This window comes from Oncorhynchus nerka, linkage group LG24 (assembly GCF_034236695.1).
Source record: "Oncorhynchus nerka isolate Pitt River linkage group LG24, Oner_Uvic_2.0, whole genome shotgun sequence".
NCBI classification, from domain to species: Eukaryota; Metazoa; Chordata; class Actinopteri; order Salmoniformes; family Salmonidae; genus Oncorhynchus; species Oncorhynchus nerka.
Window position 1 is genome coordinate 63,798,043 of NC_088419.1, and position 17,684 is coordinate 63,815,726.

Consider the following 17,684-nt stretch of genomic DNA (forward strand, 5'->3'; position numbering starts at 1 on the left):
GTTTATTTAATCATATTTGTTTACCTCCGTGTCCTTGTACTGTCTATCTGGCACCAGAAGGGGGGGAGAGTTAACTCTGACCACAGAATTCCATGTATCTTGCACTACACATGGTGAATGTGGCAGACCTCTGCTGTTAAAATTCTAAGCTCATTGCAACTGAAGATGATGACTTGCATATCCCTCTGATTCTGACCTTCATCCCTCTAGATCGGGATAAAGAAAAGGAAGACCCCCAGTTAATCATACATGTGCACAACAAACACCCTCTGTGTGGGTGCCTACACAGATTATTGTAAAACATTTGAGTTAAATTAATCTGAAATCCATCCAATTAGTTCTAAATACTGTGGGAACATCTTTCTCTGACGTGTAAAACATTTGATACAAGCTAGAAAGATATTGCATAATGAAGTACATTACTTTCCTGTTTTTTCTCTTGATTTAGGTATGTTTGTGGGTTCAGGTTAGCAAATGTGGTTCTGGTCTTAATTACGCTGAGAAATTCCTGAAGGAGGAGTATTGGGGCGGTGGGTTAAAAGTACATGGAAAAGTGAATGGTCTGGGTACAAAGGGATTCTTGTTTCAGAGACCTCTGATTGGTTTGGGGGGAGGTTCTCAAACTCCCGGCGCTCTGCCTGGGAATCTAACAGTGTCTATAAAGGCTGCTGATCACTCCACAGTTCAGACTGATTTCCTACACACTGTCAATAGGAAAATGGTTAGTCGGTGAGTAACTCCTTTTATACATTTTCCTTAGCTTCAACTTTTCCCCCATACAAGAATATAAATTGGTGAGTAAACTACCTCTTTTTTGCATACTTTTCATAACTGACAGGAGTCAGTTGAGTAACTGTTCGTTCTTGTGCAAAGCTTTTAGATCAAAGCATTTTTCTCAAATGACTTTTTTGCTGCATGCTAGTGTAAAGCAGTTGAACATGTGTGTTCTGGTCTCGGATTGTATTTTTTTGTTTTGAACTAAAACTTAATTTAGGCAATAATGTAATAGTGTATGTAATAGTGTTTTTAGGTCTGAAAAGATTAGTTGGATCAGCTGCCTAGGATTTCATGTGAATAGATGTACCTATTTGATGGAGTAATTTTGTTTGGTTTTCAGAATTGAGCATCCGGCTGGTGGCTACAAGAAAATCTTTGAGACATGTGAAGAGTTGAATGAGCCTATTCCTGCTGTGGTTGTAGGTATGTGAGGAACAGGTCTGAGACTCCACTACCCTTTGGTTTACAAGCGAGAAGGTTTGGGGTTTTATGACGGTTAAGAGCGGAATGAGCACAACAGGGTAACATGGATCATTTCATGCTGTGTTCAGGTGTGATCCCAGAATGGCTGAGCGGCAGTCTGTTGCGTCTTGGACCCGGCCTGTTTGAGGTGGGGGCTGAGCCTTTCTACCACCTCTTTGATGGCCAGGCCCTCATGCACAAGTTTGACCTAAAGAACGGCCATGTGACCTACTATCGGAAGTAAGCCCCTCTTGTGTGTTGATGTTGACTTCAGTGATGTGTAACACTTTACAACCGTGAGGTAGTAAAATATATATTTTATGAGGGCATGCAATACTTTTACGCTACACACTGGTGGTAGTTGTGTAGTTTTGTGAAATGTTCCCCTCGGCCCATAAATTTGACTGGAATGTTTTGAGAAACCTCAGTGAGGACTGTTTCTCATTAAAACAGTGAATACTGAAACACAGTGACCTACTGCTGCTCTCAAAAGCTTTGGAAAGAGCTGAAACAGAAGTGGACCTATCGATTCCCAATCTGTATGTTCCAAGCTACATGTTTAAATGCTATTGGTTGTAATTATTGTTTTTAACTACTGTTTCTCTAAAGATTTGTCAAAACAGATGCCTATGTGCGAGCCATGACAGAGAAAAGAGTGGTCATCACAGAGTTTGGAACAGCAGCCTACCCAGATCCTTGCAAAAATATATTCTCAAGGTGATTTGCTATCATTTTATGATAATCAAGTTAAACACTCGTGTCATGACTTAGTTATTAGACGCAACATTCAAATGGTCCATTCTTGTCTTTGTAGGTTTTTCACCTACTTCAAAGGGATTGAGGTGACAGATAATTGCTTAGTGAACGTGTACCCTGTTGGTGAGGATTTCTATGCCTGCACAGAAACCAACTACATCACCAAAGTCGACCCAGACACACTGGAGACTCTGAAAAGGGTATGTGCTGCTCCCTCTGGCCGACATCAGATTGAGTGAACATAACTCTTGTCACAAAGTCTCTCAAACTCTTTCTCCAGGTGGACCTGTGTGACTACCTCTCGGTCAATGGAGTGACCGCTCATCCACACATTGAAAGTGATGGAACGGTGTACAACATTGGGAACTGTTTTGGGAAGAATATGTCACTGGCCTACAACATTGTCAAAATTCCTCCCACACCAAAAGGTTTGTTCTGTATACAGCATTGATACTAGATTCTGGAAGTGAGAGAGCCATTTGATTTAGGGATCTCTGGTTGTGATTCTTGTTTGCAGATAAGTCAGACCCCATTGCAAAGTCCAAGGTTCTTGTGCAGCTCCCCAGCAGTGAGAGATTCAAGCCCTCCTATGTTCACAGGTTGGTGACATTGCTGATTGTCAGGATACAGTGTTCAAGGAATAGGAATAGAACAGACAAATAATTTACTTGATTGTTAACTTTTGGATAACTAGGCCCCTGGAGTTCACATTCTTGCTTGTAACATTATTGCACATTTTAAACATATTAAAATACTTTTCCTGCATCCTCCATCAGCTTTGGAATGACAGAAAACTACTTTGTCTTCGTTGAGACTCCAGTGAAGATAAACCTTCTAAAATTCTTGACCGCTTGGAGCATCTGGGGCACAAATTACATGGATTGCTTTGAGTCAAACGAAACCATGGGTGTAAGTAAAGGAACACCTAGACCACTATTATCAAACTGTATTCAAGGGCTGTTAGCATTTCAATGTTTATTGATACTAAAATAATCTGTCTTTAACACTAGCTAACAGTATCCCTTTTCATCTAGACATGGTTCCATCTGGCTACAAAGGACCCAGCTGAATACATAGAGCATAAATTCAGGACTTCTGCCTTCAATCTCTTCCATCACATCAACAGCTATGAGGACGATGGCTTCATTGTTGTTGACCTGTGTACTTGGAAAGGGTGAATACTGAACAGTTATTGTAGTGACTTGAGAAGAACATATCTGTATGTACAAGACACTTATCCAGTGCATCTTTCTCTTGTTCAATTTTAGCCATGAGTTTGTCTACAACTACCTATATCTGGCCAACCTGAGGGAGAACTGGGAGGAAGTGAAGAAAGCTGCTATGAGGGCACCTCAGCCAGAGGTCCGGCGATACGTTCTGCCCATGGACGTCCACAAGGTAAGTGTTGTGGCCTTAATCTTAGTCATTTCTGGAGTAAAGAGTTATCACTGCTTTGATGTTATCCTCTCAGGATAGAGGACTAAATCAGTTAAGTTTTTCCTGTTTGTACTTGAACTTGCAGGAGGAACAGGGGAAGAATCTGATATCCCTTCCGTACACCACAGCCACTGCAGTGATGCGCAGCGATGGAACCATCTGGCTGGAGCCTGAGGTTCTGTTTTCTGGACCACGACAAGGTAACACACACGCAGCTTGTTTCATTAAACCTTGAGGGCTCCCCTATTCTTATACCATCTAATGCCACTAAATATCTGTTCATCTGCCATCAGTCAAAAGATTTTCCTCATTCGAATTCCTTTATCATTGCAGCTTTCGAGTTCCCTCAGATCAACTACAGTAAGTTCTCTGGGAAGAACTACAGCTATGCCTATGGACTGGGCCTGAACCACTTCATCCCTGACAGGGTGAGTATAGCATGCAGACAGGAACGCTGGTGATGCATTAGCCAAGTCTGATTTATGATTAGACTAATCTGCTAATAGTCATTCTGGGAGTACGTTTTTGATTGTGTCATGCTCTAGATCTGCAAACTGAACGTGAAGACTAAGGATACGTGGGTGTGGCAGGAGCCAGACTCTTACCCCTCAGAGCCCATCTTTGTGCAGACCCCAGATTCTGTGGAGGAAGATGACGGTAAACAGAGGGATTTTAGGCGATTCTATAATATGATAGACAGGAGGCACAATTATGTGGTCTTTAACATTTAACTGATCAGGTAGCATAACTTACCTAAGCAGGATCCACCTTAGTGTGATGTAAAAGGCTGACATACCAATACTATACAACTTGAGGTGTGATACGAGTTGAGGTGGGAGGACTCTCTTTTTGTAGATGTGACACTGCTCTTTTCCCTCTTCCTAGGGGTGTTGTTGAGCATCGTGGTGAACCCTGGAGCAGACCAGAGACCAGGGTATCTCCTCATCCTCAATGCCAGAGACCTGACAGAGATCGCACGGGCTGAGGTGGAGGTCATCATCCCTGTCACCTTCCATGGAATGTACAAGCCTTAGGACTACGTTCTCAAACACATCTACAATACCACTCCACAGGAGAAAGGGACAATAATAATACTAAAACCTTTGTTGGGAATGTTAAAAAAATATATAGATATATATCACTGATGTAACCTGTTCGTGGCTTAGTTTCGAAATCAATGTTGTGATATACACTGTACAAAAGTATGTGGACAGCCCTTCAAATTTGTGGATTCGGCTATTTCAGTCACATCCGTTGCTGAAAGGTATATAAAATCGCACACACGGCCATGCAATCTCCAAAGACAAACATTGGCAGAATGGCCTTACTGTAGAGCTGAGTGACTTTCAATGGGGCATCCTACCATCATAGGATGCCACCTTTCCAACAAGTCAGTCAAACATCTGCCCTGTTATGAGCTGCCCCGGTGAACTGCTGTTATTGTGAAGTGGAAATGTCTAGGAGCAACAACGGCTCAGCCGTGAAGTGGTAGGTTACACAAGTTCACAGAATGGGACCGCGTAAAAATCACCTGTTGCAACATTCACTACTGAGTTCCAAACATCCTCTGGAAGCAACGTCAGCACAAGAACTGCATTCTCTGGAGTGATGAATCACTCCTCCCCATCTGGCAGTCCGATGGACGAATCTGGGTTTGGAGGATGCCAGGAGAACTCTGTACCTGCCCCAATGCATAGTTTGGTGGAGGAGGAATAATGGTCGGTGGCTATTTTTCATGGTTTGGGCTAGTTCCCCTTAGTTACAGTGAAGGGAAATCTTAACGTTACAGCATAAAATTACATTCTAGATGATTCCGTGCTTCCAACTTTGTGACAACAGTTTGGGGAAGGGCCTTTCCCGTTTCAGTATAACACCCCTGTGCACAAAGCGAGGTCCATGCAGAAATGGTTTGTCAAGATCGGTGTGGAAGAACTTGCCTGGCCTGCACAGAGCCCTGACCTCAACCCCATTGAAGACCTTTGGGATGAATTGGAACGTTGACTGCAAACCAGGCCTAATTGCCCAATATCAGTGCCAGACCATACTAATGCTCTTGTGGCTTAATTGAAGCAAGTCCCCAACATCTAGTGTGAATACCTTCCCAGAAGACTGGAGGCTGATATAGCAGCATGGTGGTGACCAACTCCATATGTTCCACAAGCAGGTCTCCACATACTTTTGGTCAAGTGTTGTATCTGTCATAAACTCAGACCTAAAGGCCTAGTGCTCATTAGCTTTAATGGAACCATGTACGATGGCTTCAAAGTATTCACACCCCTTGACTTTTCACACATTTTGTTATAGATTAAATTGAATTGTTATATCGAAATGTTAACCCCGAATGTGTCACAAGTTGCATGTACTCATCCTGTGTGCAATAGTGCAACATTTGTAAGGTTTCTCAGTCGAGCACTTGAATTTCAAACACAATCAAAACACCAGGAAGGTTTTCCAAGGGCACCTATTGGTAGATGGGTAAAACAAAAGCAGACATTGAATATCCTTTTTGAGCATGGTAAAGTTATTAATTACACTTTGGATGGTGTATCAATACAACCAGTCATACAAAGATACAAGTGTCCTTCCTAACTCAGTTGCCGTAGAGGAAGGAAACTGCTCAGGATTTCAGCATAAGGCCAATGGCAACTTTAAAACCGAGTTTAAAGGCTGTGATAGAACTCATGGACAAACATTAACCTAAATGAGTGAAAAGGAAGCCTGGGCAGAATCAAATTAATCCAAAACATGGATCCTGTTTGCAACAAAGTAAAACTGCAAAAGATGTGGCAAAGAAATTAACTTAATCCTGAATACAGTGTTGTGTTTGGGTCAAATCCAACATTAGTAACACTCCATATTTTCAAGCATGGTGCTGGTTGCATCTTATGTTTTTTTTTTTTTAGAGAGAAACCTGGTTGTCTGCTTTCCAAGAGACATGGAGACAAATTCACCTTTCAGCAGGACAATAACCTAAAACAAGGCCAAATAAACACGAGTTGCTAACCAAGATGACATTGAATGTTCCTGAGTGACCTAATTACAGTTTTGCCTTAAATCTTTGGCAAGACTAGATAATGGCTGTCTAGCAATGATTAACAGAATTTGAATATTTAAAATGTGCAAATATTGTATAATCTAGGAGAGCAAAACTCTTGATGTATACAGAAAGACTCAGCTGTAATCGTTGCCCAAATTTGTTCAAACATGTATTGACTCGGGAGTGCATACTTATGTTAATGGGATTTCTGTATTTTATTTTTAAATACATTTGACATAAACATGTTTTCCCTTGAGTATTGTGTGTAGATGGGTATTTAATACATTTTGAATTCAGGCTGTAACAAAATGTGTAAATAAGTCAAGGGGTATGAAGGCACTATGTAAGAATTAACACACAACAATTGTTTTTCCTTCTATGTTTCAAGTTGTATTTACACATTCTTTTATTCAATGCCATTACAAATCTCCAATGTGTTTTCTGTGATCAGCACTTCATTGTTAAGGTAATTAGGGCCTTAAGGCATTTTGTCAGATTCAAGACCTTTTTCTAAAAGACAATTGTAAAAAAAATTTTTTTACATTCGGAGTAATGGAGTCCTTATTTTCTCTTTGGAGAGTTGGTATTCCTGTTGTTTGATGATTTTCAGACAATCACTCAAAACCTAATGAGAAAGAAAATGTAATGGTCATGTGTAAACTGATAACGATTCACAGATAAAAGGACTTGCAACACTTTCTGTATTTAATTTTTTTTACCTACCAAGTAGCATTCAATAACCCTACTTTCAAAAGGCGAAGAGATTCTCAAGAATAACAACTTGTGATGGCCACGGCCAACTAAACTATGCCATTACGTAAGTGTTTTGTTTTTTCCACATGTGCATGGTAAACCGCAAAATCTGCTTCCAGTCAGTGAGGACAAGCCAGGACTGTGTGACCTTAAGTGGCAGTTGTGATTCTACAGAGATTTAAAATCAATCCTGGTCCTGTGTGCCTTAGCAGCTTTTATACAAAGCAACTAAATGCCATATGTTATTTACCTTCCTCGTGTCCTGGGGAAGAATCACTCCATCGTCCCAAAGTCTGCCAGACGAGAAGAATGCAGAGCTCTCCTTCTCCAACCTAGAAGGATAAACACTCCTGTTAACATCCACAACCAATCATATTCCTGTATGAAAGACTGTACTATGCAGTGCAGGCTCCTCAGTGAATTTCAGAAATGTTTTAAAGTGATCGCTTTTAGATAAAACTATACTAAATAAATTCATGTCACCAATAGTTAATTGATACACTGTTTTGAAATTAAGTTCTGCAGTAGCCTCTAATGCGTTAGTTTTAGTAGCTATGTTAAATCTAACATATGGTCTGTGTGTAGCGGTTATGATATGATGGTTTGGCAGCCTGGTCACAGACAGCTGATGTGTTGTGCACTTAAGTCCACAAGCGAAGGGAAAAGGTGAGAGGAGAGTGCATAGATGCGATAAGGAATACTACAACAATCAAAGTGATCATGCTGAATCTATGTGGCTGCAATGAAATAGAACTGTGTTTGCGTGCGAGCAGGGGTGCATTCATTCGGACGATTATTTTTTCCACAATCTTAAATGAAGGCAAACGGAATGAAACGGGGATAAACATACCTGCATCTGTCTATTAGAAACTCCTGTTTGCAACTGTTGGACTAATGCTTACACCCTAGATCAGCTAGATGCAAGCAATAGTGTGCAAGACGGTACTGAATGTGTCAATGTCTGTCAAATTTCTCTCAACCTGTGCACCTACATTGTAAACTTTCATTCATAGGCTAGGTAGTAGCAACCTCATGATGGGTATAGGGAAAATTCAAGTATCATGTATTAGCCTAAACCTATCGACGTTACATTGAACTGGGTGAATGGAATATGAATAACTGTCATCCAATATGCTGTAATAGATAAGGCCATGCTCATAAAAAAAAAAAGTGAGTCTTCCCTCATCTTAAACGGCACCGACTGCCACTGGTCCTATGGGTTACTTACCTCTTATTGATCTTCTCAACATCCTCCTCCTCTTGTGCCAGAGCTGCAGAGTGACCAGGGGCCACCAGGGACACTCTGGCATTGGGCCAAAGGAATAGGAAGTTTGGGTCAAATGACCTGCCACACTAGATAAAGAAAAACACAGAAAAGAGACCCGTTTAGTTAGTATTTTCAAAATACACTCAGTGGCCAGTTTATTAGGTATATCTAGTACTGGGTCGGACACCCCTTTGCCTCCAGAATAGCCTGAATAGTTTTGGAATTGAAACGTTGCTCAAGTGGTATGAAGGGACCTAACGTGTGTCAGGAAAACATTCCTCACACCATTACACCACCGCCACCAGTCTGTGCCGTTGACATCAGGCAGGATGGTGCCATAGACTCATGCCACTCACGCCAAATCCTGACTCTGCCATCAGTATGACATAACAGGAACCAGGATTCATCGTGAAAATCCCAGGAGGCCAGATGTTTTTGAGATACATGAACCGACTCGCCTGGCACCAGCGATCATACCCCACTCAAAGTCGCATAGGTCACTCGTTTTGTCCATTCTAATGTTCAATCGAACTTTAACTGAATGACTCGATGTCCGCCTGCCAGCTTTATAGAACAAGCCACGTGACTCAGTCTATAGGAGCAAAACATTTTTGCGAATGGGGTGGTGAACCGAAAACTGTCCACTGAGTGTATAAGGGAATTGATGTGTAAGCACTGGGCAAATTCATACAGCGACTACTGCTGGCACTATTGCACAAACCATAGCATAACTTTCAGCGCCATGGCATCCCCCAATGACGATGGTGATTTTTGGAACAGAGGCACATGCCACAGCTGACATCATGGAACCCTGAGCCTTCAGTCTGTTGGCGTTGGTCTCTGCCTAGAGTAGAGAGAGGATACATACACACACATAGTTAACAGATTGGTCCAGGAGTAACACCAGCAGAAACTTGTTAACACACCGACATGAAATTCCACAACCATGTTCAAGAACAGAGCATAACATCCTGATGACATGGCTGTATTGATTTTGAGACCTGATTTTAATCATAGTCCTATTTAACATGGCTGCCTGAGTTCCACAGGAGTGTCCATCTACAAAATAATATTGAGAGGCCTCTCCGTGCTCCTCCTCGCCAGGCTTTGTTTTACATTCGGAGTAACGGAGTCCTTATTTTCTCTTTGGAGAGTTGGTATTCCTGTTGTTTGAAAAATGTGGTTTTATTCTGTGGTGAGTGCTCAGGGTTGGCTGCAGTGCCATACCTGGGTTTGGGAGAGGGTAGGCTCTGGCATTGGGACGGTGTTCTGTAGGAATATCAGGGGGATGTCTCGCTGGTCACACAGCTGGACAAAGTGGCTGCCTTTTAATGATGCGTTGTGCGTCAGCGCCCCATTGCTCGCCACAATGCCAACCTGATGCCTGAAGAAAAAATATATACTGTAAGTTAGGCATTAAACTTGAATAAAATGTATTACCTTCATACAGCAGTTGTGCAAATTGTATTTTAGTACTTTTAGTGGAGTTTAAGAACACAAAGTGAAATAAACTTTTCATCAAGATTTATATGGATTTTCATTAGTAATTTCTTGATGAATTGTTTGAGCACCATACCCTGATTAAAATCAAAATACCCTCTGGGATCTAGAATGCAGGTTGACGTTTATTGCCATGGCTATATTGTAAATGTTTTGGTTAGGCATTAGGTTTAGCAGTGTGGTTAGGGTTAGGTTTAAAATCAGATTTTATGACTGTGTCAGCTTGTGACCACTCTGCAGCGCTGCCTCCAGAACAAGATTAATGACGAACAACGCTAACCTGCATCTAAAACATTCCGCTGCCATGGCAACGAGTTGCTCTCAGAGAAGTTCTTTGTAAAAGCAGTTGAAAGCTGGCTGAAGTGACTTGTTTTCCTTTGTGTTCTCCATTCTCATTCAAAAACATTGCCCATCTTAATCTGACTCTTGTTGGGGTAGGGACAGATTTGACTGGTTGGAACACAGAAGCACACTAATCTAATTTGCAAATTAACAGGGTTAACCGTTAATCTCCTGATGCTCTTTTGTTAAACAGTCCGCTTCAAAAATGTGTCAGTTAATTAATGTTATCGGAGGATAGAGGTTTTAAGAGGTTCCAATATACAGCAACTTTCTGAAGCAAATAAAATACATTAAAATGTTTGCATAATGAAGGGAGATATAAAAGTCTGACCTCGAAGATACAATCTACTAAACCATTGAAGGAGGACGGGTAAATACTTCAAGACTAAAGACTGTCAATCAACAACTCTTACCTGCTAATTCTGGCAAAACCAGTCACAAGGGTTGTTCCATATCGAGCCTTGAATTCCTGGAACTTACTGCCATCAGTCAGCCGACTCAGGATCTGACCAGAAAAAAATAACAGAAAAAAAAGTTACAAAATAATTGTAATACTAAAACATCCCCATGAGAAGTGACTGTTGGTTTAAGTGTGTGTTGAGCTGACCAGCTTGACCTCCAGGCTGTGTTCATAGTCCCGTGGGGCCAGACCCATCAACTCCTCCACACTATGTAGAGGCTCCTCCACCCCTGCCTCGTCCTCCTCGGGCAGCTCAAAGTTGAGGGTAGAGATTATGTTACGTGTGGTTTCATAGGCCTCCTTCTCCACAGAGGCAAAGTGGTCCACACAGCCGCTCACTCTGAAACAGCACGGGGAGGTGAAGTTTGAGCCTATTAGTGCAGATATAGTATTATAGTGAATCGCACAGAGAACTTGAGAGTTTGTCGGCTTTCCACTCACTCACTCACTCACTCTGCATGGAGTGTGGCCCCACCCAGATTCTCTGGGGAGACTTCTTCCCCTGTGGCAGCTTTCACCAAGGGCGGTCCGCCCAGGAATATCGTCCCGATCCGGTGCACCATCACAGTCTCTTCTGCCATAGTGGGGATGTATGCACCGCCAGCTGTACATGAACCACAAACCACAGATACCTAGAGGGAGTAAGATACAACATTCATGGGTAGAAAATATTGTGTTTGGATTGTCTTCAATGGGATGTTTAGCATTTCTGTCTCACCTGAGGGATCTTCATGGCAGACATGATGGCTTCATTGTAGAAAGTACGTCCTCCTTGGTTTTTATCAGGGAAAATCTCAGACTGTGGATGGAATAAACTTAGCAATCACGTATTGAGTCATTCATCAGTGGTATTAATCTCAATGAGTTGAGTTCATACCTGAAGAGGAAGGAATGCACCTCCACTATCCACCAAGTAGACACAAGGAAGTCTGTTCTGGATAGCTACATCCTGGGCTCTGAGCTGCTTCTTGACGGTTATGGGATAAGCTGTACCACCACTCACAGTAGCATCATTGGCAATAAACACACACCACAACCCGTTGATTTTACCTATACCTGCAACAGTGACGAAGTGCACAAGGAAGCAATAAGGCGGAGTATAACTCATTCTTACTTATACATATTGTTTTACAATGCACTGGAACAAGACATTTCCCTTGCTGCCAAATTTCAGGTTGGATATTTCAAGTTTCTGAGTGATAAGCATGCATTAAGAACATCCGTCACTGACAGAGCAGAGAACCCTCTACCAGTGAGACAGCCTGCTGAGGGGATGTCTCCATAGGGTAGGCCCATTCCAGCGAAGGGAGACAGCTCAAAGTAGTATCCGTCATCAAACAGCATGCGAAGACGGTCCGTAACCAACATCTTCTTGTTTCTCTGGGTGTGCCGCTTTACTGCATTCTCCCCACCCCCCTTCTTCACCTTCTCCATGTATTCAATATACCTGGAAGTGCCACCATGGTCAGAAGGCTAATACTATACAGCAGAAATGGAAAACTAGTTTATACACTGAGATTGCTGAGGTGTGTGGAGTTTCGACCTACCTTTCTTGGCATGCCTGGCTGTTTCGTAGGTTAGCCTCAAATACGTCATTGTGAATTGGCTGAAGGGCTTCATCTAAAACTGGAAAGGCACTTGGCAATCGTCTTCTGTGCACACTGGTGCTCATCAAGTAGGCTGCCACTGGCAGCTGCTTAGCTTGGCCTGAGAGAATGTGTGCCAAAGGTTGCCATAGGTTACCTGCTGATGTCCTTAAGTGTAAACAGCGTTCTGGACGCCTGTGTGTGCACGGGTCAACGTTCCATAGAGGTGACTGAGAGGAGACATAACCAGGACATAGTCTGCCTTTGGTCCTCAAACCCCTGAAAAGCAATGAATGAATGACAATGTAGAGAATGTTTCAATGGGGAAATCTAACTAATTGACAACACGCCCCGTTATTTCTAATTTGTTGACAATGTAGCTAATTTTTAAACATCGTAGAAGACCAGTGGAGGCTGCTGGGGGGAGTACGGCTCATAACAGCAGGAACGGAGCAAATGGAATGGCATCAAACACATGGGAACCATGTATTTGATACCATTCCACCAATTCTTCTCCAGCCATTCCTCCCCAATTAAATGTACCACCAACGTCCTGTGTAGCAAACTATTTTGCACCATTCAGTGTTACAAAGTAACACACAGCTACAATATGTACGTCAGCTTGCTAAGTATGCCAAAGGTCATCACAGTATTTGGGCTGTTGTGAACTAGCTAGTAGCAGTCGTTACCTAGCTTTGTAACAATCTCAGCAATATGACATAGCTAGCTACTTTGGACTACATGCACCATAGTACTTACCTTGAAAGGCAACTGTACATGACTGTTTAGCTGCGTAAAATATTAGACGTATCTCAAGTTTATTTCCATTACAAATGGACTTCGCTTCTAGGTGTTACACGAATTAACGTCTGGGCGGAAACAAAAGTGATCCTTCAACGCGCCCATCTTGTTAGACCATACCCTATACATACCACTAGATGGCGGTATTTAAGAATCAATAAAAAAATATCAAGCATGTTAGTCAACCACAGAACTCAGGTTACGGCGTCATTCATTAAAAATGTGACATTAAAGCCCCTTGATATTCCCCACTAATGTTTGTTTCCTACATCATTTTTCATTCAACAGTAAGAGTTAAATAAACGATGAATTACTTAATGTGGCTAACTTTTTAGGCAAATGATTCCAACCAAATAATCCATAAGGGATTGTTGTGACAACTGATCAAATGGTCGATAGGAGCTAATATGATAGGAGCTAATACAAAATTAATCGATTGACACATTTTCTTCATAAAGTCTTGCCCTCCCCACCAAATTTGGGAAATAAAAAAAAATAGTGTGAAGGGGATTATCTCATCACCATAGTTCTAGAATAACTAATTTGATTTAACTCAATTATTGTATGTGTTTACTTAAGTTATATAATTATTTGCTTGATTTCTAAATAATGCTAAATAATATGCATGCCTTGAAAATCTTATTGGAGAACCTGAACCTCCCGTTTATCTGTATCCTCTGCTAGATCCCAACTTCCTCCGGCAAGGCTAAATCAGACAGCTCCTCCAGAGTGAGCAAGGAGTAGCTACACCACAGACGACGGCAAACGATTGGAAACGCAACCTTGGCGAGTTTTGAGCGGGGAATACGCTGACAATCTGGGGGTTTATTAACAAGGGGAGTCCGCAATGACTTGGGGAACGGAGCTTTGGGTAAGTTTGCTAGCTATTGGTATAAACGATTTTGCTCTCTTTGTTCTTGTGTGGACTACACACCTAGCTGCCACACAACTTGGCACGAATTCAATGAAGGTGCTCGGGTACCTTACTAGAATTGTGTAAAGCTAGCCAGCTAAGCAGGCTAATCCTGACATGCACCTTTACCATAGAGACGGTAAACAATAGGCAATACGTGTACAAATATCAGCCAAGCAAGGCAGATCATTTGCTCACTTGTTATCATAACATGTCTCTGACTGTGGCTTGATTTCGGACCCTTAATTTATTATTTTTAGCAGATGAATAGGACGCCTATCACACCCTGTTTCTTAGTTCAAAGACAGACTCTCCCTAAAAAAGGTGGAGACACCGGTGGCTAGTAAGCAAACCCCTGTACTGTTCTCTCGATGCTCGTATGGATCTACTACCCCAGCAATGAAACAATACACGTGCACATTTAGAATAACTTGGTTCTCAAATCTCGAGGTTATTTATTTGCTCTGCTTCCTCGCTGTGTCTTTGTGAGTGACTCGTCAAGCTTAACCATTGCTCCCAATTTTCTAGGAGATTGCGCAATTCATATAATCAGCTAAACAATAGTAGACTATTATTTTTACCAATATAACAATGAACTGCCTATTGAACAGACCTTTTGGGGAGCTAATTCAAGGTGCCGTCTTTGTCATGTTCTGTCTGGTCTGGCTTGTCTATGACTGCCAGCCCTTTGCCCTGGCTACATCATCCGGCTTGTCCAAGGTGTTTATTGTCTTATTTACTTTGTGCATGTAGCCATCTACCATGTTACTTGTTATTGAGAACATAATCTTCACTTATCAGGGACATTGAACTCATATGAAATGTAGCTATTCCAGTGACAAGGGTGTTGCCCATAAAACGCTTTGGTCATCACCCGTAGCTTACCAGTGCAGCTTCTCCCCCTTATAATTCTAAAATGTACAGTTGCAAAACCTGCAGTGTTGCTGCCAAAATCATAGTCAAGGAAGTAATTGGCCTATTTCATAGCAATTACATTGATAGCTAGCTAACATTGATAGACAGAACTGCACTGTCATGCAGTTTGAGGGAACAGAACAATATGTTGAAGCCTTAGTCAACATGTGACAATGTGGCACATATGGGTTCACTTCAGTATGATAAACTTAGAACCAAAATTGCTGAGAAAATGTCTATTTGCTACAGTTTTTCATGAAAAAAATGAACATTCTGTATAGCATGTCTGTGCCCTGTGAGGCTCATACTGTTTGCTTGCAAGATCTGTCTGTATGATAAAGGTTTCAGCAAGTAGGCTATACTCCTAACCTACTGCACCATGATGTAAAATGCCTAATTTTTTCCAACATTGTGCAATTCAATTGTATTGATTTGCATGCTAAACACATTCTCCTTGCTGTGTAGACACAATAACCACCCTTGCTTTCTAGGACTCATGTTGCACAGCGGATTACTGCTATTGACTATTTACCCCAGATTTGCAGGATTATGTGGCTAATTGTCTGGGTGCATGTGTTAGGCCCTTATCCCTTATATTTTAAATGTGTGCCATGCGGGAACCAACTTGATTCAAAATGCCCATTCCATATTGTTTTACTCCTAAATCTCAATCAGGAATCTCCCTCAAAACATAATTGGGTTATTTCCCCAGAGTGTCTGGTTCGCTAAAAGAAATCTACATTTGCAGATTGAATTTGCATCGTTAGCACAGTAACACCGATGTTATCTGCCTTGTCTCTTTTTATGAATTAAATTCATTTAGGCCTGGTCCTTCTACCTAACGTCACGTTGAGGTTTTGTAATTCTGTATTTCTACTTTAGAACAACAGAGATTGCCCAACACATGCTAATAGCTGTCTGGTTTCACAATCGAATATTCAGAAATGTAAACGAACTACAATGCAATCAAAACACAACTAAGCCTATCACTGTTTGTAGTCACGGTATGACGGGTGTTTGTTAGTAGTGTCATCACATTGACAGTATGATTTTGGGCTCAGGGTCCATTACTGTAGGCCCTTTCACGTTTCTCATTTCTCTGTCCACCTGGCATTCATCCATTGCGTTGAGACCTAATGCCTGAGACTAACACATACTTTTACATGGTGTTGACATGTCTAACTGACTGACTGGAGATCAGTGTGAGGTTAAGTGTTACCAAGCTGAGCACACAGGCTATCAACAGTTATTCTAGCATTCTTTTTCATAACAGATTTCTTCTAGGCTAGTTTATGTTTTGTTGCTTGCAACTGCTTTGAATGATGATGATCGTGGTTAATGTGAGGTTGGTCATTTGTGTGAGAAGAGTGATCGAGAGGGAGAGAGATCAATTGAGGTCACAGACGTTAAATCACACCTGAGACCTGCTATTGCAGTCAGTCCCCGGCACACATCCTTAAGTCGTTTCCCCTCAGTGAGGTTGCTGAGAGTGGAATCACAGGATTGTGTAGAGGAGTGTGTGGATGTTGTCTTTTAATAAAGGGAAGCTGTGCTACAGGCATGGCTTAGGGAGGTGTTAAACAGGGAGAGTGTGAACGTAGGAGGAGGTAGACAGGGTTTTGGAGACAGATGGGGAACAGTGCGTAACGCTTGTTCCCATGCATTCCGAGAGGCGGACTGTGAACATTGAGGGGAAATGCTGCCCTGCCTAGGTAAATTACACAGGACAAAACAAGAGGCAGTAAAATAATCAACGAGAGAGGGAGGTGGATTCATCACAGATCAACAGGGATTTGATCGGTGGAGGCCCACTGCATAGCCAGGGTGCCTGCGGCTTTGGGTTGCATGCATTAGTACATTTTTCTTTGCTTTATCTGCATAGAATTTAGTCCATTAGTCACGTTTGTTGTGCAGTTTTATGGTAAAAAAGTATAGCTCATTTATTAGCTGAGACATGTCAGGCCATCAGACCTAATATTGGAGGAAAGAGTTGGTTGTGGTTTACAGTGTGGCTTCATCTATTTTATCGAGACTTGTGTTGCGAGTTGGCAAGCTGACATATCATACTTTTTTAAAGATGCAGTCAGGGATTTCTCTGATATCAAGCAGTGCAACATGAGGTTGATATATCAAACACTTAAAGAAGTGGGGTCCTCATACATATATTTTCAGACGGCGCTCAGCTATTTAGCCTGGTGAGTCGTCCTCATTCCCCTAGTTTTTGCTTTCTGCTATTTCATGCCCCTCTAATTTTTTCGCTCGACAAAGCCTGCCCTGGACACACTTGGCTCTCTTTGGAGTCTTTTTTCTTTTTACAAGGTAAATGACCCATGATCTGTCAGAATGATTTAAACGCCCGTGCCTCTTATCTGATTCTTAGGCAGTTCTGAAAGGGGGTTTTACTATTGGGGGGGGGGGGGGGGGGGGTTGCTCCTGCTCTCTAGACACAGTGTGTGTCTTCTATGTGGACGGTGCATTGTAACGCCTCACTGACTGTCAGAGCTTTAGAAGGAAGCAGCAGAGCTCAGTTTGACTGTTCAATTAATGCTAATCCTGCTGACTGGATCATCATCCTGGCCCTGGGATTCTGGCATGTTTTTGACAACCTGAACCCCTCCTCTGTTATTGCAGAAGGCCTAATGCAGATTTTTGCAGCATCAATTCAAGCCATTCCCCCT

At 42.0% G+C, this 17,684-nt stretch overlaps 3 protein-coding genes across 4 annotated transcripts in view; 2 read left to right on the plus strand and 1 right to left on the minus strand.

The window, feature by feature from the left end:
• Positions 1-35: 35 nt before the first annotated feature.
• On the plus strand, positions 36-7,164 carry LOC115108415 (retinal Mueller cells isomerohydrolase-like). Its single transcript, XM_029632702.2, has 14 exons — positions 36-729; positions 1,118-1,200; positions 1,329-1,479; positions 1,849-1,956; positions 2,054-2,195; positions 2,276-2,423; positions 2,513-2,594; positions 2,772-2,904; positions 3,030-3,169; positions 3,264-3,393; positions 3,518-3,632; positions 3,766-3,860; positions 3,978-4,089; positions 4,318-7,164. Exons 1-14 carry the CDS (start codon positions 719-721, stop codon positions 4,464-4,466), a joined length of 1,599 nt encoding a protein of 532 aa, XP_029488562.1. The 5' UTR covers positions 36-718; the 3' UTR covers positions 4,467-7,164.
• si:ch211-198n5.11 (methylcrotonoyl-coenzyme A carboxylase 2) lies at positions 6,661-13,270 on the minus strand. The gene is made up of 13 exons (XM_029632703.2): positions 13,137-13,270; positions 12,339-12,656; positions 12,042-12,238; positions 11,669-11,847; positions 11,510-11,590; positions 11,245-11,423; positions 10,939-11,131; positions 10,745-10,836; positions 9,717-9,873; positions 9,211-9,333; positions 8,451-8,575; positions 7,473-7,554; positions 6,661-7,094 (listed from the first exon to the last, which is right to left on the minus strand). Exons 1-13 carry the CDS (start codon positions 13,154-13,156, stop codon positions 7,008-7,010), a joined length of 1,833 nt encoding a protein of 610 aa, XP_029488563.1. The 5' UTR covers positions 13,157-13,270; the 3' UTR covers positions 6,661-7,007.
• A 603-nt stretch (positions 13,271-13,873) lies between these two features.
• The window catches only part of LOC115108417 (formin-binding protein 1-like), a 48,211-nt gene continuing 44,400 nt past the window's right edge, over positions 13,874-17,684 (plus strand). For both annotated transcript variants that reach the window (XM_029632705.2, XM_065009051.1), the window contains exon 1: positions 13,874-14,049. In XM_029632705.2, coding sequence (XP_029488565.2) covers positions 14,026-14,049 — 24 coding nt within the window. In that variant the 5' untranslated portion in view covers positions 13,874-14,025. The remainder of the gene's footprint in view (positions 14,050-17,684) is intronic.

What these genes read in the sequence shown, in the direction of transcription:
- si:ch211-198n5.11 (XM_029632703.2), bottom strand. Translation starts at nt 13,156, where the DNA reads ATGTACAGTTGCCTTTCAAG. An exon ending in ACAGCCTGGAGGTCAAGCTG is followed by an intron (nt 10,837 to 10,938) that starts GTCAGCTCAACA and finishes TTTTCTGGTCAG; the next exon opens with ATCCTGAGTCGGCTGACTGA. An exon ending in CTACCCTCTCCCAAACCCAG is followed by an intron (nt 9,334 to 9,716) that starts GTATGGCACTGC and finishes TCTCTACTCTAG; the next exon opens with GCAGAGACCAACGCCAACAG.
- LOC115108415 (XM_029632702.2), top strand. An exon ending in TATTCCTGCTGTGGTTGTAG is followed by an intron (nt 1,201 to 1,328) that starts GTATGTGAGGAA and finishes TGCTGTGTTCAG; the next exon opens with GTGTGATCCCAGAATGGCTG. An exon ending in TGCCCATGGACGTCCACAAG is followed by an intron (nt 3,394 to 3,517) that starts GTAAGTGTTGTG and finishes TTGAACTTGCAG; the next exon opens with GAGGAACAGGGGAAGAATCT.